Consider the following 24,566-nt stretch of genomic DNA (forward strand, 5'->3'; position numbering starts at 1 on the left):
GACTCTCCGACTCAACCTAGAAAACTAGCAGTAACGGACTACGCCCCCTGTATTGTTGAGACGATGCCCAAGGGGTTTTTGTTGTTGTTGACTTTTGCTATCAACGAAATTGGAAGTCCACCGTTATCAACCATATCATGTACATCATTCTTTAAGGCCCAACACACATATGTTGGATTTCCATTCCCTAGGTGATATTTGCAGTAACATTTCTCTTGATTCTCGGGCCTCGCGTAGGTCAAGTAGACCAAGAATTCCAAATAAGAGGTTGTTGATTTCCTGTTAACTGAAAACTCTGAAATTATAATTTCGGAGAATTCAGAACCTACTACCTAGAAACAAGCTAACGAGCCCAAACTCTAAGAAATGGCTTCAGGACATGATATTCGAATTAGACTCCATGTTTAAGAATAAAGTTTGGACCCTGGTCGACTTGCCTGATGGGGTTAACCCTATTGGATGCAAGTGGTTGTTCAAATTGAAAACAGAAAAAGATAGAAATATCTATGTCTACAAAGCAAGTCTGGTTGCAGAAAGATTCAGGCAAATTTATGGTATAGACTATGATGAAGACATTTTCTCCGGTAGTAATGCTAAGTCAATTTGGATACTTTTAGCGCTTGCTGCATTTTACGATTATGAAATTTGGCAGATGGATGTCAAAACCGCATTCTTGAATGGATTCTTGAATGAGGATGTGTATATGACACAACCCGAGGGTTTCGAGCGAGGATCCAGAAAATCCTAAAAGGGTTTGCAAGCTTCAGAGATTCATTTATGGATTGAAGCAGGCATCTCGGAGCTGGAATCTTCGGTTTGATGAGGCAATCAAGCAATTTGGTTTACTCAAAAGCGAAGAAGAATCTTATGTCTGCAAGAAGTTTAGTGGGAGAAGCTTAGTCTTCTTGGTTTTGTTCGTAGATGACATACTACTCGATCATAGGAAATAACATACCAATGCTTGAGTCACTCAAAGAGTGGTTGAGAAGTTGTTTCTCCTTGAAGGACCTTGGAAAGGTTGAGTACATACTGGGAATCAAAATCCATAGAGATAGGTCTCGAAGGAGGATTGGACTAAGTCAAGAAACTTATATTGATAAAGTTCTTGCAAGGTTCAACATGGAAAACTCGAATAGAGGATTCATGCATTCCCATGTCACATGGCATGTCATTTAGCAAGAGTCAGTGCCCGACTGTGGCTGATGAGTTGAAGCGAATGAGTAGCATACCTTATGCTTCGGATATATATAGGATCTACCATGTATGCCATGATAAGTAGTCGACCAGATGTTGCATATGCCATGAGCATGTGTAGCAGGTTCCAAGCAAATCTAGGAGAAGCACACTGGACTGCAGCTAAGAACATCCTTAAGTACTTGAGGAGGACTAAAGTCATGTTCTTATGGAGGAGAAAGTGCGTTGGGTATTAAAGGTTATACTGATGCGAGCTTCCAAACCGACAGAGATGATTATCGCTCTTAGTCAGGGTACGTCTTTTGTCTAAATGGAGGAGCAGTGAGCTGGAAGAGCTCAAAGCAAAGCACTGTTGCAGACTCTACGACAGAATCAGAATATTTAGCAGCGGTTGAAGCAGCTAAGGAAGCAGTTTGGATAAAGAAGTTCTTGAAAGAGCTGGATATCATACCTAATGCTTTGGAAGGGATTGAGTTGTTCTGTGATAAGAATGGTTTGCACAAGCAAAAAAATTGAGATCACATAACAAATCCAAACATGTAATGAGAAAATATCACCTCATTCGGGAGATAGTTGAATGGAAAGATGTCGGAATCTGCAAAGTTCACAGGATGAGAATGTGGATGATCTACTCACTAAACCACTACCTCAACCCAATCATGAGTGTCGCGCTAGGGCTATAGGCTTGAAGCAAATGTTAGAGTGGCTCTACATTGTACTAGGTTTAGAAAAACTTGTTACAGTGTAGAGACATGGTTTTGCTATTTTATGTTTATGAGAAATAAAATTTGTCTTCTTTAATTTTGGTTTGGTATTAAATAAAATGTCCAAAATATATCTTGAATTCAATTGTTTTTTTCAAATATGTGATTTGATGAATGAAACACCACAAGTAAACCGAAATCATAGAATATTAGAATTCCTAATCTAAGTCATTAAATTGGACATAAATGACTTATTAAAGGATTAGCATATAAGATTGATTGATAACGCCATGGGCTATGTGAACATGGAAATATTTAGTCAATCATATGGATATGTATAGTTGATACATGATCGAACAAACCTACTTAGAAGTTTCTATAACTTCGTAATTATATTTGTGGATTCCTAAGACATGACTGGAATACTAGTTGGCTTAATGTTTGGTAAAACTTTGATGCTATCAAACGTCATGCCGTAAAAAGGGGACTATAAAGACAGCATTCGGGTTGTGCTAAAAGTTGAGTGTGAGTTTTGATTGCCACAAGATTGAAAAGTCTTCCTATATGAGATATGATGGGTGTCTTGGCCCCTTGGAGAGTGAAAATTGAAAAATGCATGGTCGTGCTCGAATAGATTAATTATATGATGATCATTTGTTTGTCAATTTGAACTCAGATTTCAAGGATTAATTTGAATACTAGTATGGATCACATAAAAATATGATCATACTTTCAAATTAGACACTGAGAGACTTAAGTAATTTGAATATTGCACACTCTTCTCGGACAAGTGGGAGATTGAAGGAATTATGTCCTCGACTCTAATGCAATTACTAAATATAAATAGATCGTATTATGAGGATAATAAGTTCATTAAATTGGGTCGTCTATACATCTTGCTGGAGAATGCTATAGAATTTCAGGTTTAGTAAATAATAAAACTGAAGCCCAGTTAAATGGATCATACAAGGTCACACTTAAACAATCCGGGTCAACAAAAGAAAGGCCTAAAGCTCACCAAGGACTCTAGGATGGCCGGCCAAAGAGGAGTAAGGGAGGGGCTTCCTAACCTAATTTTTTCCTATAATTAGGTGAAAAAACTAGAAAATAACGCAGTCAGTTTCTCTCATTATTTTCTCTTTCCTCTTTTCTCTCTGTTTCAAAGCTACGTAATATTAATTCCAAGAAAACAAGAGTCCTTCCTTCCAACTAGTATTGGTGGAGTGTTGATCTGGATTGGTGGACCAAGTAGAGCAATTACAGTTGCGGTTCTATCTTCGCATCTCAAGGAGCTTTGTGGAAATCACGTATCAAAGGTTAATTCTAAAACTATTATGTGATCCTTGATTGTATATGCATGGGATTCTGTTTTAAGTGCTTATGAATATGATTCATGAAATTACGCTTATAATACTTATAATCCTACATTAACTACACAACTAAAGTCAGGGTGGTGACAGATTAAGTTTAAAAATATGTCAATAATTGGAGAATGTCCAATATTTGTGTGGATAAAGGAACACAATATGGTTACATATTTAATTTATAACCTAGCTTTAATCTCTTGTAGTGTAGTGCATTGGTTATTTGACATTTAATATTTTTTATGTTTTATTATTTACTTTCTACGTATTTTAATAAGTGACACAGAGAGAAAAGTGGGGGGAATATTAAGGAGCTTAGAGAGAGAAAGTTGGGACCATTTATAGAATTTGAGTATTGGATAAAGTGGGTAGGTGAAACAATTAAATGATGGCAAAGATGTAATAAAAGAGAAGTATTTTTTACTACTTTGAGCTACGTGTCACTTATTATGACATTTCCCTAAAAGGAAAACGTGCGTGTCACTTATTAAAAAATGGAGGAAGTAAATTTTTATTGCTTTTGAGGACCATACATAGTCAATATATTATTTGAAGAAGTACTCATCCATAGTAGACACAAGGGTCAACTCAACATAAGAGAAAATATTAAAGTTGAGTCTCTTACTGATTGAAAAACGAGTAATAAACTTAACTTTATGAAAGAGTTTCGAAACCTTTTTCTTTAAATAGTCCAGTTATAACCACCTCATTCATAACTTTTTCATATCAGTGTTACGTACCATAACAGGTTACATTTGACCAGACTCAGCCTCTTGACTTGTTAGTTAGAAATCAGATGTGCTATAGTTTTCTCCAATTTACAAAGTGGTGGTGGTCTTCAATTTTGCTCTTTGAAACCATGATATGCTTGTTCAATAGGTTGTTTTGGTCTAGCGTGGTATATTTTACGTATGAGACTAACATCTTTTACTTAGGTACCCTTGTTGAGGCGATCGTATCCTAACTTTGTTTTCTAGTCAGACAACTTCTCGAATATTGTTCCTTTTGGGCTACAAAAATAAACCTATCACCTTAATGAAAGACTAATTAATCCTCGCCAAAAGATATTGGGTAAATGTAAATGTCCGAGTAAGTTCACTTCATTTCAACTAGATTCTCGTCATACAATAGATTTATCGACTTATAATTACACAAGCCAAGAAAACAAAATTGAGTTTTCAAAATTTTTATGCTCTTTTCTCCACTTTCAATCACAGAAGCAAAAGTAACTTATACATATGTATTATATCATTATAATTAATAGAAAAATATAGTTAAACATTATATGTAGCAAACACAATTGGGTCATAAAACTTATAATAAAAAAAACTTGAGCCTGTCTGACTTGACACTTACATCGTAACATAATTTAAGCTAAATCCAATTATCAAATGCAAGACAAAAGTGCTTTGATTAGGCAAAACAACACTTGATAATTAAATCAAAGCTTCTCAAACTCACACCACCAAATTAATACTAGAGTAGTATACCATACTTTTGCGAAACAAACCCTGAGTCGACTACCTCCAAAACTAAGCTACTTCTTTCATTTCGTTTTAAATCCAATAATAAAATATTTTTCGTAAAATATAAAATAATCATTTGTTACATCTATACAAATATATTAAAAGGCGTGCATAAACAAAAAACTGTGCCATGTGACGCTCTCCCTAAAGAGTTTTAATTCATGTAATCCATGTCAATAAAAAAATTAGAAATTGCGTAGTATAGGGTCTGATCCTGAGACCTCAAGTACATATACTAAAGTCTTAACCACTAGGCTAAGTTGTATTTAGTGTTATTATCATAAAGTATTATACTAATGAATGAAATTTTTTCTTACCCGGAGCATAGCACGAGCCTAATAAGTAATAACTAATCTATATATATATATAAAACAAGGTTCATTTTGCTTACGTGTCAAGCCAGCATTATTCAATGTTCACTTCGCCTAAGTGTCATGCTACTACTACATCTGCCACATGTCATCGCCAAATTCGACACTCTATTATTTAACGTATTCACATCCAAAAATTCTGATGTCACATTGCATGATTATTTCCTTCCAAAAAAAAAAACTACCTTGAAATCAAACAATGATATTAGTGTGGGAAGTTTTAAACAACTGCCTAAATTATAGCTACCGGTCAAATATAATTAAATGTTTATTTAAAATTCAAAATTCACCCACCAAGAATTGTTATTATAGTTGCGGAAAAATAAAGGTAAAAATGTTATTATATAAGATGTTCATGTAATCACACCCTAATATAAACTGATTGTCCAGAAAATTAAAATGTGCATTCATCCTAATTTCAATCTCAATTATAAATTCCTAAATGATAGTTATACTGCTAATATATTAAATTAATTTTCACTAACTGTTAAAACTTAGAATCTTGATTTTTTCATTATATTTCTCACTCACTAACTGTAATAAATCTAATCCTTTCCCAAAACAACTCAAGTTATAATTTCGGAATTTTTTTTTCTCTCTAATTTTCTTTTTTGGACGAAAAACTGATTTACAAAAAAATTCTGATTTCGAAAATTTTATTTTTTGAAAGATAAAAATCTGATTTAATAAATAAAAACATGTTTCATAAAAAAAAAATCTGATTTATTATAATTTTACTTTATTTGTCAGAATTTTATATTTATAAAATCTTATTATAACAAAAAAAAATTTAATCTTAAGTAATGAGATGATTTATGTATTGTATTGTAGTGACCGTTAAAGAATTGATATCGGTATTATATAGGATCCATAATCGATTGTGTTTTTGTTAAAATAATATTAAAAAAACGATTTGCTTGCATTATATTATAATATTATATGTAAAATACCGATTTCCTTGAATAAAATAATGGGATATATGAGAAGGTATTACGTCAGACGCGTCCGACCATAATATTTGGTTGGACGACTTTCAGTCGGTTTTATTTTTTTTTTCAGTTGGTTTCAATTTTTTTCAGTTGGTTTCAATTTTTGTTCAGAAGACCAAATGAAAGAAAAACAACACAAGCTGAAAGAATTTACACACCAACTGAAAGAACACAAAAGACCAAATGAAAGAAAAACATCACAAGCTGAAAGAATTTACACACCAACTAAAGAACACAGAAGACCAAATGAAAATCATATCACAGGAAGGAAAGCATTATCTTCTTCTTCTGATTACTCATTCTCTCCCCCCCCCTTCCAAAAATTGGAAAAAAAACACACCAATTTCATTCGGACGGGCTGGAATCACTACTAAGTCGCGCAACCATGTTCTTTAATCTCTATGTTGTATCTCTTCTCTTCACTACAATAATCACAACAATCCAAAATCCATCATCAACATCATCAATCATCTCCAGATTCCAAGAATACCTTCGAATCAATACTACCCAGCCAAATCCCAAGTACTATGAAGCTGTTGATTTCATCTTATCTCAAGCTAAATCCTTATCCCTTGAATCCCAAACTATTTAATGCGAGTTGCTGTTGTTGATGGTTAAGAATAAGTCCTTGCATCTTCTTCGTCTTCTTCCTTGCGCTTGCTCAGCCCGTCCGACGGAAAGTATTGGGTCAGACGGTTTGACCCAATACTTTCACTGGGATTATTGCCTCATCATGGTCTACATAGTGTATAAATTGATTTGCTTGAAAAAACCAATTTGCTTGCATAGATTATTGCTTCATCATCATATTCTTTCCTAAAGTTAAGATTATAATTGAATAAAGTAACATTATTGCACCTACAAAACCAATTTGCTTGAACTGATGGCCGAAATGATATTTTTTCCTATAGTAATATCATCATATTCTTTCCTAAAGTAATATTATTGTCCTTGCATTTACATTACCACGTGGTAAAGCAAAGCAATAGGTTGAAATGAAGATGACACATGACATAAGCAAAGAGGTGGCCGGAAAAATTAGGATGAAGGAGAGCAGAGGAAGCTTCATGTCTTGCCACGTAGGCTGAAGTTTTCTCTCTAATTTTCTTTTCTCTCTAATTTAAAACTTAGAATATTTTTATAAGCCCGTTCTAAAAAATAAGAACAATCATACTACTAATTATAGATAATTCACAAGCCATAATCTTACAGCACAAGGGTCATAAGCCAGTTTTAAACTATTCTCATTACAAGATTTCTAAAATTTTTAATCACAAGGCCATATATAATAAATATTTCAACCTAAAATTACAAGATACACCTCATTCACGAATATGTTGGAATGTAAATATAGAAGTTTGAAATTATTCTACAATACAATTCTAAAAATCGAAAAGAATATGAAAAAAAACAGCAGTCATATGGTGATTAAGAAATAAAAGGCAAATCAATACAAAAATATGCCACATTTGTATAATTTTCTTGAGTGATTGTCTATTTCAATTAATTTTTTCACTTAGAAATTTAGAGATAACCCCATTTATTTTGATGAAAATCATGCTATATAAAACTTTGAGATTATTTTATCAATACAATTTGGATAATCATATAATAAAAAAAGATAAAAATTTGTAATAAGATAGTTTAATAAGAGAGAGGAGTTGAGCGGGACTGCAGAAAGCAAGGAGTGAAAGTTGTTGCATGATCGAGTGACATTAGTGCTGCGCGTTTTGTATTTATATGAGCCGCTGTATAAAACGATAGGCAGAATAAAAGCTTCTTTATTGAACTTTTTTTGTTTTAAGAAAGTTGTTTTTTACTAAGAAAGTAATTATATTAATTAGAACAAACAGTTACAACCTAAAACCAACTAAGAAAAAGCAAATATTTGCTTAGCAAAAAAAAGAAGTTGGTTGGTCACATGTTTTATCATGACATTAGCTACATCAATCACTGAACATACGGGTCATAAGTCAGTTTTAAAATTTATTTTTAATACACAATATGATTATGAAAACTTGAAATCAATCAACTACTATTCAAATCATGATTTTAGGAGAAACATTCTAAAATCTTAAATTTATAAACAAAGTATTCCCCCGCATTTTAGTGTTTTTTTTGTTCATTTACGTAATTATAAATGTATATATCACGATTACAATATTTTTAAAGTTTAAAATGTTGTAACAAAAGATTTATATATATATTAAATATAATTTTACATTTTATATTCTTTTAATCTTAAATACATGGATTCTAATAAGCACGAATTCAATATATTTCGAATAAAAATAACTACTTAATATACAAAATAATGTTGTCGTACATTATATATGGCTCCAAACCATTTCTACATAAAACCTCTCGTGCATTTTTGCACGGGTGGAAAGCTAGTTTAAAACTAAAAAAGTGTGTCACTTTCACTATTAACCCTTCTAGTAGCAAAAACTCACCCGCCAAATGGGTTTAGCTTTAGAAAAATAAAAAATGTAACAGAAAGTGACAAAAGAACTAACTAATTCCGCCACGTGGTTTGCAATAATATCCAATATGAGTAATAACCGTTGATGTGGCGACGAAGTTTCTGTTACACGACACACACACACATTTCATAACCCCTCCACTGTTCACTCCACTCCACTCTCTCTCCTAAATTACACCCTCACACAAAACCCATCCATCTTCTTCTTCTTCATACATTCCCCTATTTTCGTATAAATGAACCTTTTCAGTTCTTCTGTAACAATTATGGTAATTTTTCTCGGAATTTCAACCTTCTTTTTTTTCTGAATATTTCTGCATTTATTATACTACTATATCAACATTCAACTCTACTAAATTCATTGAATCACTCTTCATTTTCAGTTAAATTTTCTTTTTGGTTTCTGAAATTGTATACTTACCATAATTTTCTGCATTTATATCAACATTTAACTGAAAATTTCCACCAAATAAATTTTGCTGAATTTTAATGGGTTTGATTTAACTTGAATTTCCCATTTTCTGGGTATTTCTTTTTTAAGGATGAATGACGCTTTTTTTACGTGAAGAACCCGATTCTCTTAACAGTTAACACGAGAAACGAATTCCACTTTTTTCTTTTTACCGACTGTCACTTTCTCTCTCTAAGAGAGAGAAAAAAGGGAGATTTTAGAAGAGAGAGAAAGAAAGAAAGTTGCAGAGAATTTTCCCCACTAAAGTAGTAAATCTCAATTTTTTTTATTTGATTTATTACTAGTAAAGAATAAAAATAAATCCCACAAATTTCGGTCTATCTTTCTGGCATTCTTTTCGCCTTTTCTCTCTCATCATTTAATCACTTCACTACCCAATCTTTGCTTTTCTCAGTTTTCTCCTACATTTCATTTTTTTCAATCTATTTTTACGGGACTGTTTGGCAAATGGTTTTATAAGAGAAAAAGAGAGAGAAAAATGAACAAGAACAACTCTAATTTGCTTGTCACAGGTAACCCAAATAAAATTTACCAAACAGCCCCTTATTTTCCAGAAACAGACAATCTTGCAGTTTAATTCGCATTGTCTTCTTTCCACTCTTGGATTTTTCCCTTTTTTTATATATTTAATTTTATGTATTTTTCACTAAATTAATATTAATAAATCTATGGATATAGATATACACATCTCTTTATCTACATAATATATCTCTGTTTCTAAGCACCTCTGTTTTTTTTGTTAATTTTCTGGGTTTTGTTGAAGGAAATGCGAATTTGAGGAGGAGAGAGAAAGTTAAACGATTGAATTTTGTTGGGAGTGAAATGGGTTTTGATGGTCAAGATGAGCTTCATCACTCTACTACTGTTAATTCTATGAAATTTAAGCTTCCTAGAAAGGTAATTTAATTACTTGTTGAAAATTTCAATCAGATTGAATTTTATTCATTCATTGATTTTATATTTTTTCAATGATTAATTTCGGTTTAATTTTTATGGGTTTTTTCTAGATTTTTAGTGATTCCAATACTTCTGTTCCAAGGAAGCTACGTTCAGGTAATTTTTTTAAATTTTTTTTAAATGAATTTGTTATTCGATTAGTGTTCTTGGGTTATAGTTTGTTAATTGACTAATTGAGTGAATGATTTCTTAGGTTTTTTTTTTATATAAATATTATTAATTTCTATATTAAAGGCTATAATTTTTGGAGCATTATTCAGTCATGTGTGGAGAACTAGATTGCAAATTGTGGGTTGTATGGAAAAGTTTCTGATAATCCTGTGTTTGTACTTTGGGGCTTTAATGAACCCTTTTTCTTGCTTTTTCTGATTACAGATTCTGCATGTTTTTCCACTTTTTAACATGCTAGTAGCTGTTTTTTTTCTAATGTTCTGTGTATCCTTTTTCTATATTTAGTATAAAGAAGTAAAATATAGCATAATATTCTTCAAGAGGAAACTGGGATTTTGAAATATAGTAGTCTTTCTTTATGAGTAAGCTTTCAAGACTATGTATGAATGAATGTAGTTTTAGTTCTGTTCTTAAATTTTTTTTGCATTGCTTTGTGTAGCAATTAAGAAACGTAGCTGTGAATCATCCACAGTGGCTTTGCCTGATGGAAGGAGATTAAACAATCGGGTAAACGGGGTTGAATCGCTTAGCAAGGATTGTTCGAAGAAGTCTAAGATATGCATGGTTTGTACTTTAAAGTTGCAATACATATACTTGATACACATTAGTATTTTAGTTGCTGAATTGACTGATTGGAAATGGCACAATTGATATCCAGCAGAATGCTTGGTCTGACAATTCAGCAAGAAGGAATGCTTCAGTGGCAATCTCCAAAGATGAGGAAGAGGTTGCTGAGACATTGTTTGCTTTGGCCGGAATGATCCCTCTTGATAGTTTACCTGTCAATAAAAGAACAGATAACAAGTCTTTGCAGGCGAAAACATCAGACCTTTCAAAGAAACAACATAGCAATTCTACACCTTCTGAAGGTTTGGATCTTTATCAACCATTTGTTGCAATTTCAGGGGAGTTTTATGCAGCTGTGTTTTCTGGGTCTTAATACGTGAAAATTTTGCACCTTATAGATCCTATGGTTTTGAAAGAGGAAACGACTGCAACTACTCCTACAGCAACCATAGACAGCTCAAAAAGGGACTCTTCGCAAGCGAGATCTGTGATCGATCCTCCACCTCTCATTTTGTCTACATTGTCTGAAAGAAGACAGATGAACCTGAATTTGAAAGTTTCTGTTCCACCGGGGCATTTTCAGATCCCTCCCTTGCTTAGAGCTTGTGATGAAAGACAATTGAAAACAAATTCTAACTCTGTTTGTGCTTCTGCTGAACAAAGCCAAGAGAGCAGGTGCGTAATGGACTATGAAACTCTTCAATGTGTGGTTGTGTATTCTTCCTACGTTCTTCAGTTATCAGTGTATTTTATGTGCAGGTTAACTGAGACCAAACAAGAAAGGAGAGAATCACACATTAATATAGGAGTAAGCTTCATATGCTGGCCTATTTTGTTGATTGACCTTTTTTATTCTATTCTATTATTTCATGACTTTTCAGTCTCGTGCTCATTCCAGGTTGCTAGTCTAGACAGAGGGCCTGCTACTTCAGCAGTGATCAGAGATAATGGTAATTCTCTCTTTCAACCTCGTTCTCTTCAGTTATAATTTCTATTCGCTTGATTAACATTTTGATATTTCTCCAGCTTGGCCATCAACATCTTTACCTGGATCTGGAGTCGGGGTTCTTCCTTTGCAGTAATCTTCGTTCTCCACCAGATATTGGATGTGATCATGATATACATTTTAAACCTTTTACTGTCTTATGCAATCGTTTCTTACAAATTACAGGTCTTCTGCTACATTTCTTCCATCTTGGAGTAATCATACTTTCCCATCTAAATCTGGTTCCTGCGATGATACCCGTTCAGCTGGCAAGGTGAACTTTTCTAGAACCAGCAGTATATTCGATTGAAGCTTTTCCTACATTATGTGTATGCTCTGCTTGATAACTTGATTACATGGCCTTGTTCCTGAATTCTGACTATTCCACCGCATACAGATATCTTGCTCAATAAATGGTGGAAGGAAGTCCTGGAGAAGATGTGTTGCACATGTTTACATCAGTCGCCTGATTCAGGTGCTGCAAAACTCAGAAGGAAAAGACATTTCGCCTCTTGCTGCTGGACATGTTGTAGGCTATCAGGATGACCTAAAAGAAAGGCTTGCTGCTGGCAACATGGTTGGTTCTTCTGCTTACAAGAATTTCTGTGAAACTGCAAATGATGTATCTGGTCTCAAAAACTGTCAGGCTGAAGTGGCAAGACGTTCACTCTCTGGGTGCTGTGACTCAAAGAAGCAGGTATTAGACTCATTGTTGACTCAAAGAAGAAGGTTACTTGTTCATTTTCATTTATGTTACTGTATTGCATGTTGATCTGATATTTTTCTTGGCATGGCCAGAGCTACAATTTCCTGTCTTTATCGACTGGAGCTGGCACAGAAGTAAACAATGGTGTAAATAGATTGGGCATCACTTTGGAAGCAAAGGATCATGTACATCAAATGCATTCAGGTGCACCATCTAATAGTTACGTGCCTAGTTCTTTGTCTCAAAATCGTTTTCCTTCCATTCCTTATCGAGATCAAGTTGCAGGAGCATCAGGGGTATCACCGTCTGCGCCACCTCAGGTAGCTTTTACTACTGAATGCTTGAGATTCATGAATTCTTTAATTGAAGTGTTTTTCTTCTTTCCATGTAAGGCTGCCTCTTTCATATTGCTTTTGTGATTCCATTTATGAACAACGGTGCAAAATTAGACTTTAAAAAGAACGGAGTGACCAATGACAGGAATCCTCAGAGATTTTTGTAATGCACATATTTCGGACCCGTGAGAATTTATCCAATTAATACCTCTGCAGCTCTGTGTCAAATGTTTCCTTATATAGATAGCGAGGATTACTATATTTTTAAAAAATGCTGTCATCATTTAGTCCTACCATAACTGGTGGATTTCCAATAAGTAGAATCATACCCTTCCTTTGTCTCAAGTTACTCGTCTACTACTGTGTGATTTGACCAGCACAAGCTACAATTAATGTTGCTTTTTTTGAAAATGAAATCATTTGAAGAATTCACATTGTTTCTATCGCAAGTCCTTTTATTTGTAAACGTTGACTAGTTATCTTATCTGTAGATTGAGAATTACTAAATCTCCTCTTGAAACTGTGTGCCTAATACAGGTTCACATACAAGTACCTCCATATTTTAGTAACCATTGTGGGACTGCTCCTTCAAGCTCAACAAGATCAACGCATCAGCCACACTCTAAACAGCAGCAGCAGATTTGGACAGCCCAACTGGCTGCACAGTTCAGGCCTGGCCCAGTCCTTTCATCCCATATTGCAAATTGGCAGAATAGCAGACGGGATTGGGGTCGGAATCCACACTCCATGAATCACATGCCAGCTCAATTTTCAGCTCCCCAACCTTCTCTAGAAATGGTTGGTTCTAAGTACCTTCACATTTCTCAACAGCCACAGCAACAACTTTTTGGGCTTGGTCCATCCTTGCCTACATCCAATGCAAAGCTTCAAAACGGTCAACGCCCTTTGATATGTGAAGACAAAGGAGCTCGATTTCATCCAGATGGTGTGCGTCCGTTGCAACTACTCTGCAATGAACAGCTCTTGAGTTGAGAGGAAACCTAACAGTTCGGAGAATTAGGTAATTGTCATCCTAAAACTCTAAGATATACATATGTAGATGATTCTCTGTGGCATAAAATACAAAATCAGAGTATAAAAATTAGAGTTGCTTATGGATGATGTGTCCATTGATAGTCTGGTCTGTGGAAATGGAGTAGAGCCCTTGAGAAAACAAGAAGACAAGTATACTGAGCCAAGAGTCAGAATGAATAAATAGCAGTGCTTGATCGTATTTTGAAGAATCGCCAATGGTTGGATTGGTAGCTTGCATGTTGGCGTGCCTTTGATATCAAAGGTCATCTGTGCAGAGGTCGTGAGAATCAGAAGAGCAATTCGCAATCCAGTTCTATTGTGATAAAAAATAGTGCCTTTGTATTCAGAGTATATGGTGTATCTGCAGCAGTGTTAGTGACCAAAAAGTAAATGGAAAGTAGCTAAGTGAAACACTTGACATTCTTAGGAGCTGAATTCTAAACAGTAGAGATATTATTTTCATAAAGATCAAGAATCTTCTAAGCTTATCCATAGGGATGATATCTTTTGCCTCTTTGTACAGGTTTGTCTTGTCACCTTAACTGCGAACTTTTTATTTATACCTTTTACGCTAGATGAAAACAGCAGAATAAAGCTGATTTGTCATTGCAAAACTTCCTCTGCTTTCTTGAAGGTTTCCTGTACTTTCACATTACTCTCTATATTAGGTATCTGCACCTTGTAATTTTCAGGCAGATCGGAGAATAAAAGAGATGGGATTCGGGGAAGCAAACGATTATACTCTTGATAGATATGTGATCCACTGTCTTATTTTTTTGCTGTGCAATTTAGTAAGGGGTGGAACAGAATCCTGCAAACAGACACTCTTGCTTTCCTTCATGCTGTTCACTGTCGTATTTTTTGTGGTACAATTAAGTAGTTAGGGGTGGAAGTGTGGAACAGAATCCTGCAAACAAACACTCTTGTTTTCCTTTGTGCAAACAAAAACTAGAAAAAGCAGTGTATACAGAAAGCATATGAAGTCCCAGAGTTTCTTTTAGCACTCGAGATTTATAGCCATACAGCCTGGTACTCATCCTTCTTGCAAGGTAGCTAGAGAAACTCCTGATGTGCAGTGTAGGCTGTACTACTCTTGTGAGGCAGCTCGAAGATGAGTTTGATATTTAAGATAAAGCTATCAGAAAAAGAGAATGCATATACAATCATACAAATCAGGTGAAGCGAAAATTTGCTCCCATCAAAACTATTTCTTTATTATTACATGTGCAAATTAATAGAGTTTGCAATCTCTCTCAGTTGAATTTTGAAACTCCACTTTAGCATTACAAATAAATGCACTCCAATTGCTCAATTTGGAAAAACTTAGCATTACAGCATTTGATAGTACTTACAATGGCATAATATGGTGGTAATGATAATGACGCATCGACACAGACTTTTTCCTCATTTATGAAGTAGCTAGTGCACAAAATGCCACCTTCAATTAGGATCTCGACAAATTAATGACTGTATAGCGAATGTATAACCTTGAACTAGATATGATGTTTATACTTGGAATTTGCAGCAGCTAAAAGAGCTGCTCCGATACCAGAACCGTCTTTGGAATGCTCAATGACTATATTTTCTGACAATGCGGGTCCTAAAAGCTCCGTAACTGCATCCTGGAGATAATTTCTGTATTGAGGATAATTCTCATACAAGCCTCCATCCATCGCCACAACAGTCCGCTTTCCAAAAATTAGACCTTTCATGTCATCTTCCATCTTGTGGAGAATCCCTACAATTCCTGCACCAGCCAAACGCCCACCTCTTTTTGCTATCGTGTCACAAACCTCTAGAACTATTTGCCTCGCTTCTGTTTTTGCTTCAACCTGGTAATTTCACAAAGAAGAGATCTAGTTAAATGAATATCTCATCATGCTTCTGTGCAAGAGTTTCCAATTTCTAAAAGTTTAGGGGGGGGGGGGGGAAGTTGTGGAATAAAGGGGAGAATGTGGGAAGAATAAAAAGTTGGCGTGTTTTAGGTAGTTTGGGCCTTTTTTTTTTTTTTTGGTGAATAACCAAGGTATCCACCGCCGATAGCAGTGACTAATCCCCTCGCCCCGGGTGCTCCACTTAAGGGTAAAGGGCTGGCCAAGAATCTCTTTCCATTCCCAAAGGTTGAGGATCGAACACCCGACCAATTGGTTAAGGGACAAAGTGAACAACCACTATGCCAAGACCACTTGGTTGGTAGTTTGGGCCTTTGGGGGAACGTCTATTAGGGGGATGTTTATAACTCTCTCTCAAAGTTGTACACATTGAGTTTCTCGCCTACGTGCACCTTTTTATTTAATCTGCTATGTAGTGTGTATTAACGTTACTCCGACACCCTGTTCTACCTTGCGTGTCGCGTGTCGACTCGACACGACGCGCGACACGACGCGCGACACGCCTGGAAATGGGTGTCGATACGCATATCTGAAGAGTGTCGGTCATAGCGGTCGAGTTGAGTTGAAATTTGCCGGAAAACTCGCCGGAAATTTTCTGCCATTACTGATTAAAAGAAGAAACAGAGAGAGGGATAAAAGAAGAACCAGGGAGAGGGAGAAAAGAGAGAGAAGATATGGCGTGATGGGGAAGATGAATAGTGTCCTGGTGTATTGCTTTAGTACTTGGGACTTGTGTGCAACAAAAATAAAATAAATGAGGGTACATGAACAGCTGTAAAGCAAAGCAGTAAACTGAAGTACTGAACAGTCAACTTTACTTTTATATATTTTACATTAAAAAAAGCTGATGACTTATGAGTTTTTATTCTTTTTGAAAAAATCTTTCTTAACTCCTACATTTCCCACGTGACCTCTCTTCCTCTTTTATTCTTCTCCTTTTTAAAAATTCACTCTTTTTTTTCACTTTTTGTATACTATATATACGTACTGTTAGTGTTTAATAAAATTAAATTTATATTAATTTTGAAAAAGAGATATTTTATAATTATTTTTTCATCAAAATAAAGTATCGGAAAATTATTTCCGACACTTTCAATGATAGACGTGTCTAGAATGTTGGTCAAGACACTTTATTGACCGTGTCGCCGTATCGGCCAAATTTTTGGAGTAGGGTGTCGGATCCTCCGATCCCTACTTGGATACGACACCCGTATCCGTGTCGGAGTAACATAGGTGTGTATATAGTTCAATTGCAGAAGACTTGATAGCATAGTTGGTAAGGTCTTTTGGGGATATTAACCAGAACATGGGTGTTAAACAGTTCCTAGCACCCTCTGAAAGCCCTTTTTCTACTCTCCTGCCTGCGTCGGGCTGCAGAAAATGGAGAAAAAACAAAGAAAGAACCAGAAATAACAGTCTTTGCATAGCATTCTGAATTTGGACGACTTACTCCTGCCTCATTGAAGAGAATTGAGCCAATTTCATCCAAATTGTTTGATGTGTCCTGCTGTATGGCACATATATGCGGGGTTCTGTGGGAGAAAAAATTGACATTAACACATTAGCATAAGTTAATGAGGAAGGTCCTCCCGCCATTTTTCACTACACATAAGATGATGCACAAGCTTTGCTGCATGACGTGGTTGTGGATTGCGGGCATGTTGCAATGACCAAGGGGAGGGAAGGCATATGAATTTCAAGGTGCACTCCTCCCTCCCCCCTATATTTACCAAATCATATGGGAGCACCAAACTCCATATAATTTGCTGCTTGGGATTTAGGAACAGTTAAATTCAGGAAAGATGGATCCTTTGAGCATGAAATTTCCAGGAATTTGTTTGACAATTGTGCAATTTAGTAACTAACAAACAATATGGAGAAAACTATTGGATATATAATGTGTAAGGAATCGAAGGAAAGTAATACAGAATGATTTGAGGACTATTGCTTGATGATAATGGTACAGGAAACAGTAGTTTCAATAACATTACCTGAGTGAGAATGGTGTTTGCAGTTTGTCTGGCATGCTACTGCCAAATAGAGAACCTGCTTCATCCATCTTTAGTAATACCCTCCTCACGATCTCGCCGAGGTACATACCTGATATCGTTTTCTCAAATATCTGTACCAACCAGATGCAAAATTTAACTAGACTGCAACGCCTGTTTAGTATGCAATAATATATTGGTGGTAATGGTAGTGCAGTTATAGGTAAATTTATGAATAAAGTTTCATTAGTGGGTACCAGACAAGCTGTAAACGTATGTTTCACAATGGATCATTAGATGATTCGCCAGAAAATACCTGCTCGCCGGGGTTGATGCTTTCAGCATCCATTTCCCTATCAAATTCAGTCAAGGGAAGTCCAGTTGAAAATGCACCCCATTCAGTATTGATTATCTGAAATTCAGATTGCCATTTTCACAAACTTCAATCCTTCATGTTCAAGTAAAATTAGTGAGAAATCTTTCAAGTAAGAGATTTTAGCTCACTGTTGTTCCTGACTGTGACTTCTGACCAGGCATTTTAGGAATGGCATCTATCCTCTCAACGTAACAAGCATTCGTTCCTGTTCCCAAGATCACGGCGACCATGACATCGTTATCCCAATATTTCGCACCAGCTAAAGTTCCCACTGCATCGTTAACCTAACTTATTTATTAGTAAAAGAGCTGATGCTCTTTCTAATGAGACTTGATAAGGCTAGGTATGTAAGACAGCAAAATCGTCAACACATACCAGAGCTGAGACTTGCATTTGTAGCCCTTGCCGCTGCATAGCTTCATTTAAACAAGCTACTACATCTTTTCCTGACTGGAAAGATTTCAAATCTGTCATTAGAATCATTACACAAGCGAAGCATCTGAAAGAATTTTGAACCTGGATTTGAGAAGCACGAACCGTTCCAGAAACCGCAAAACCTTTTGTCCACTTGATTAGAATTCCTGAACTTATAGATGTTTGTTTCACCGGAAAAGAAAATGTGAATCCAAGTTCTCTCTTTCTTCCTTGCAGGAGTTGGAATTCACCACTCTCCTTTTCAGCAAATTTTGCCAAACCAGAAGCAATGAAATCAAAGAGTTCCTACAGACATCCTCTAATCAACACCTCAAAATTCCAAACTCATAAACAAAAAACTACTACTAAATTATTCAACAGACCTCAGAGGTACCGAACATCAAATCCTGTGGAATAGAAACTTGCTGAGCTTCAGTAGCGATTACACGTTGATCTATTCCACCTAATTGCACTCTCAAAACTCGGAAGTTCGTTCCACCGAGATCTAATGCATAGAACAATCCTTTCTCATTCCTTTCACCAACACAAGTTCCACAAAAGAATAACTTAAATCATAATCTAATAATTCAAAGCCAACTTTTACAGGAGTATAATTTTTCTCCCACAAAATTTTCAAGCTAAAACAGAATACCCCTCTATGTAGCTCAAACATGAAAAATCATGGCACTTAACAAAAGTTGAATACTTCCACCGTTTCATATTACTCGCTACACTTCTCAAGTCACGGACTCATAGACAATTTTTGGAGAAGAAAGAGGTAGAGAGTAAAAAGGAAAGGAACTCATGTGAGAGAAGAGAGATAGAGAGAGTTTATTGCCAAAAAGGAAATGTACCAAGTAATGTAAAACTTCCCACAATGAAAAGTGTAGCGAGTATTATGAAACGGATAAGGTATATTAAACGAGCTTAAACTCATATATATTTCCTCTGTCACAAATTAGTTGCCACACATTTCATTTATGAAATCTAATTTAGTTGCAACATACTTGTTTTCAGTAAGTTATTTTGCTATACCTTTTGTCTTTGATTTTTTAGTGGAGAACTTGAGAAAGCCGAACAATTCTAGAGCATAATGCATACCCACAAATATAACCTGACTGAATTTTCTAAAATATACTTCTATATCAAAGTATTTCCTCTAACATAGGAAAATTGCAAAAACTACATTCAACAACTCTACAAAACCCACTTTAAATTATACTCTTCATGTACTGATGTACATCAATGATCTTAGAACTAGCAAATTAATTAGAATATCAAATCATAGACCTTTTTTGTTTGGCAGAAAATATAACTTCTAAAAGAACATAAATATGTATATATATGTACTTCTTCTATTTTATAAAAATAGCTACAATTTAACTCGCATATTTGTCAATGCATAATTTCGACCATTAATATTTCTTACCGTTCATTAATATTATATTATAAAAAAAGAATTTACCCAGTTGGGAGAGTATCAACATAGCTAAGAATCATCTTGAGATCAGAAGCACCATCAACAGCAAGTCCAGCTCTCATATCATTACCCATGGAATCTGCCACGTGGCGCAACACAGGAAGAGGTGTTGCACACTCTTTTTGTAACTTAGTTAATATTTGAGTTACAGAGGAGACAGTGCCAGATCGGACGGCCATCATTGGCTGTAATGCAGAAGACCTGATCCTTGATCTTGGCAAACAGAGTGATCCAACGGCTGTTGATGCTGCTGGTATTGACATTTTTTAGCGACGGAAAGATCAAAGGAGATGGAGATGAAGAGAGAGAGAGAAAAAAGGAAGAAAAAGATAATAAAAGAATTGGGTTTAGAGATAATAATTTGAGGTTGGAGTGGTGGGGTGGAGTGATCCATGGTGGTTAGACTACTAGTAGCTTTATGCTTCTACTGTGGAAGGAAGGTTTGAGCAGGTGGGATTCTAAGATTAACAAACATTCTTATCTTTATAATTTTAGAAATTAGGAGCAAATTAGGAAATTCATGTTTGTTTTGGGAGACCACTTGTTCTTAAAATCTTATGTATTTTAAATTAGTACTCGATATTTTTGTAGTTTGGAAGAATTGATAGTATAATTAATAAATATTATGCTTGATAAAAAGATTTCAACTTTCGATTCATTAGGAATAATTATAATTTTGGCGGATAAAAAATGAAAAAGGTCATTGTAGACTAAATTAGGTTGACATTTTTGTAGTTTGGAAGAATTGATAGTATAATTAATAAATATTATGCTTGATAAAAAGATTTCAACTTTCGATTCATTAGGAATAATTATAATTTTGGCAGATAAAAAATGAAAAAGGTCATTGTAGATCAAATTAGGTTATAGGCTTAAAGCTTTGCCCTTCATAGTATTAATTAAGGTGAAATTTTATCTTTAGAAAACTATCATAATATAATCTCAACCTCTCCCCCCCTCCTCCCCTTTAAGTTGGAGCATGAGATTTCAAAATGACAAACTTGGCAAGTAAAAAATCAACAAGAATTATTAAAAGAGACGGTCTAATTTTGATATAAAAGTAGTCCTAGTTATAGATGAATTAAATTAGTCATCAAAAGAAATTAAACTAGTTGCTATTGGGCTAATTTTCTTTTTAAAATTAGGCTTATTATTGCCTAATTTTAATTTAAAAATAGACAGTCTCTTACAAGACAAACTCAAAAATCAAACTTTTTTTTGATAAGGACTTTAGTGCAAATGTCTGCCAACTCGATTATCGCAGGAACATAAGATTGCAGATCAAACTCTGTTAAAGTTATAAGACTTTGGGGTATTGGTTCTATACAAACTAGTTCCTCACAAATTCGAGTATCCCATCTTGACACTAGATAAGCTACTATATTCCAGCCCCTCTTTACATGAGAAAAATGAAAACGATTAAAAGATAGAGACAATTGCCTAATATCATCAAAAAACACAAAAATTGGGGGCCATCCTTCTCGAGCTTTGTTCACAGCCCTCACATCATTGTTTGCATCCCTTTCCAGCCACATCTTGTCATACCCATACCTTCGTGCCACCTGAGGCCTCGACCATAGCTTCATTCCACCCCACTGCAATTCTCTTAGTTGTTGCCATTAAAACCCTACTCTATTATGTATGATAACAACTTCCAAGCCTATATATTCCCCTGCCTTCAACCACATGAGTGTCAACGTTCACCTTAACTGAACCCTCTTGAGAACAACTCCAAGCTGCTGCATATATTCTCAACATGATTAGTGTGCGCCACAATGACCTTCTTTCTATATTCATAGCTAGCAACCATGTGCAAGAAGCTATCAGTCATGGCGTGACTATTGGTGATTTCATTGCCATAAACCAACTTATTCCTACAGAACCAAGTCACCCATGCTATTGTCATTATTTCCTTCAATTCATTCTTCCTCATCTTGCTTGCCCACCATCTAATCTTTGACACAAAAGATCCTACAGGTGTTGTTCTCACCACACCCCAAATATTTACTGTTCCCACACATTGCTTATTGTGTCACACTCGCATAAAACATGGTTTATAGACTCGACTTCAACACCACATCAAAAGCATAATTTGTCTTGCGCAATATGGCGTTTGAACAAAACTTCTTTTACAACCATTGCTCCTCTATAAACTTTCCGTATGAAATAAGATAACTTAGGAGACCCATCTAAACTCCAAACTATTTTCCACAAATCTGCATAATCCTGATCCATTGCTTGTAGTCTACCCAGGATTCCCACCCAATAACCGGATTTGACGGTTTAAACACCATCTTTAATTAGTTAGGCACTAATAACTCATATCATGTTTGTAAGCTTGCATACTTATTGGGCACAAATTTTCTTGCTTCCCAAGAATGTGTTACACAGGATTACTCAAATATGTAGAGCCTACATGTGGGATGGCAAGGTCTACTTAAGTAAGAGCTCACCTGTTGTATAGTCTTGGGTTTGTATGCCTAAGAAGAATGGAGGGTTAGGCATTAGAGATTGTATATCATGGATTATGACTGCTGTGGGGAATTTAGTTTGGCAAGTAGCTCAAAAGGATGATGTTTTATGGATCAAGTGGATTCATAACATCTATATAAGGGAGCAAAATTGGTGGGAGTATAATGCTCCTCCAAATGCGAGTTGGATTTGGAAAGGTGTGTGCAAGGCTAAGGAAGTGTTTAAAACAGGCTACAACAACAACTTGTGGAGGAATGACACTAGAAAGTACACTGCCAAGGAGAGGTACCAATGGCTAAAAGGGCAATATAAGGCTGTTGGCTGGCATCATTAGGTGTGGAATGGATTTAATGTTCCAAAACATGCCTTTATCAGCTGGCTTATAGCTTTGGGAAAAGTCAGGACAAGAGATAGGCTAAAGGCTGCTGGAGTCTGTAATGATGTATCATGTTTGATGTGTGACAGTGGTACAGATAGTTGTATGCATCTCTTTTTTAGATGCCATTTCAGCAAGATTGTGTACCAATTATGATTTGGTTGCAAAAAGTGGGAAATGATGAGGACCTATATACTGCTTGGTAAAAGTGGGGTATGAGATACAGAAGTAGAAAACAACAGCAGATTTGTTACACTACCCTTGCAGCTACTGTTTATCACATTTGGAGAATAAGAAACCACTCTCTGGGTAGAATGCAGTATTGCATCCTGATAGAGTGGTGAAATGTATACAACAGGATGTGGTTGGTAGAATCAGAATGAAGATGAAATAGTCTTGGTCTGATGCTGTGAAGAATTGGGTGACTGATCTTGCTGGATAAGCCCCTTGGTCTTGGGTGTTGAGGCATAACTGTCTTGGCTTGTTTTGTGTTTATTTCTAGTTGTGGTTGTTATGGACAACTAGTGTGCTGTACTAGTTTGGCTTAGGTTGTATTTAAGCCTCTTGGCTCTCTACTGCTTTGGTAATATACTTTCTTACATTTCACCAAGAAAAAAATAAATATACTTCGTCCGTCTTTTTTATATGTTACACTTTTAAAATTACGGAATGCTAGACTATTAGGCAATTTTTGGAGAGGAGAGAGATAGAGAGAAAGAAAATAAAAGGGTCCCATGTGATACACTACTACATAATTGACCTAAGATAACACTATATGGTAACACTTTTTGAGATCCAACTTTCATTAACACTTTAGTAATATTTTATTGATATGTAACACTTAAATGTAGCACTTAGCTTTTTGGTAAGTAACACTTTAAAGGTAATATTTTTTCATAGGTAACACTTTGATGGTAACACATTTTTATATGTAACACTTTAAGATAACACTTTTTTTATAGGTAACATTTTAAATTTTCAAGGTAAAATTTCAGTTTGAAAGGGTAACATATAAAACATGCATTAATAACTTTAAATGTGTGAATTAACATATTTTCAATTTTAATATCAATTTCAAAATTGAATTACAACATTAAATTGTCATTATGTCAACTTTACCCTAAATATGTTACCTAAAAAGGCATTAACAACTTTAAATTGAAATATGTGAAATTTGTATATTATAATATTTAGGTGATATACATATATGTTACATATGATCCGTAGCTTGCAAAAATAAAGGCATTAACAACTAGTTAGTTTTATTCGGATAATAAAACTGCATCACATCTTAGTTTCATTATAGACTTATATTGTTATTTTTGAGTTGCCATTTCTACACCCTAGCTATGTTAGCTATCATTGACAATCATAATAACTAAGACATTTACACAAAGTTCTATACATAGTTGAGTAACTAAATAAAATTAGAAATCATACCCTTGTTATCTTGGCTATCGTGGATGTTGTTTCCTTATCCTAAGATATCTAATTTGACCCGACATCAAAACTTTAGTAATCTTAGTATCTAATTAGTTATAGTTTCATAAACCATAAGTTTAGGTGACAAGGGCACACATTGTTTGTTTCTGGTTCTTAAGGGAGACTACATAGTTGCAGTTTCTACACCACAAATTCAATCTTCAGGCATCAGATTATCCTTGTATCTTTTGGGGAGCCTTTACCCCAAATATTGTAAGTATTGGATTT

General features: G+C 35.1%; 2 protein-coding genes across 9 annotated transcripts; one reads left to right on the forward strand and one right to left on the reverse strand.

The window, feature by feature from the left end:
- The first annotated feature begins 8,751 nt into the window (after positions 1 to 8,751).
- On the forward strand, positions 8,752 to 14,378 carry LOC104908066 (uncharacterized). 8 transcript variants are annotated; one of them, XM_010697129.4, is made up of 14 exons: positions 8,973 to 9,614; positions 9,866 to 9,999; positions 10,110 to 10,155; positions 10,670 to 10,794; positions 10,889 to 11,099; positions 11,196 to 11,472; positions 11,557 to 11,605; positions 11,696 to 11,747; positions 11,824 to 11,875; positions 11,969 to 12,056; positions 12,180 to 12,479; positions 12,581 to 12,692; positions 12,774 to 12,808; positions 13,361 to 14,378. In XM_010697129.4, the coding sequence occupies exons 1-14, from the start codon at positions 9,581 to 9,583 to the stop codon at positions 13,814 to 13,816; spliced, it is 1,971 nt and encodes a 656-aa protein (XP_010695431.1). In that variant the 5' UTR covers positions 8,973 to 9,580; the 3' UTR covers positions 13,817 to 14,378. The 8 variants fall into 8 exon arrangements, with proteins under 8 accessions (XP_048503372.1, XP_010695431.1, XP_010695430.1 ...); XM_010697128.4 differs by having other exon boundaries at positions 8,974 to 9,614; positions 12,180 to 12,359; positions 12,429 to 12,479; positions 12,581 to 12,808; XM_010697125.4 differs by having other exon boundaries at positions 8,981 to 9,614; positions 12,581 to 12,808; positions 13,361 to 13,844; positions 13,961 to 14,378.
- A 636-nt stretch (positions 14,379 to 15,014) lies between these two features.
- LOC104908065 (hexokinase-2, chloroplastic) lies at positions 15,015 to 20,473 on the reverse strand. The gene is made up of 9 exons (XM_010697123.4): positions 19,994 to 20,473; positions 18,912 to 19,062; positions 18,652 to 18,834; positions 18,490 to 18,564; positions 18,243 to 18,398; positions 18,055 to 18,150; positions 17,742 to 17,872; positions 17,201 to 17,282; positions 15,015 to 15,690 (listed from the first exon to the last, which is right to left on the reverse strand). Exons 1-9 carry the CDS (start codon positions 20,269 to 20,271, stop codon positions 15,352 to 15,354), a joined length of 1,491 nt encoding a protein of 496 aa, XP_010695425.1. The 5' UTR covers positions 20,272 to 20,473; the 3' UTR covers positions 15,015 to 15,351.
- Between the last annotated feature and the right edge of the window lie 4,093 nt (positions 20,474 to 24,566).

This window comes from Beta vulgaris, chromosome 1 (assembly GCF_026745355.1).
Source record: "Beta vulgaris subsp. vulgaris cultivar EL10 chromosome 1, EL10.2, whole genome shotgun sequence".
In the NCBI taxonomy this organism is placed as follows: Eukaryota; Viridiplantae; Streptophyta; class Magnoliopsida; order Caryophyllales; family Amaranthaceae; genus Beta; species Beta vulgaris.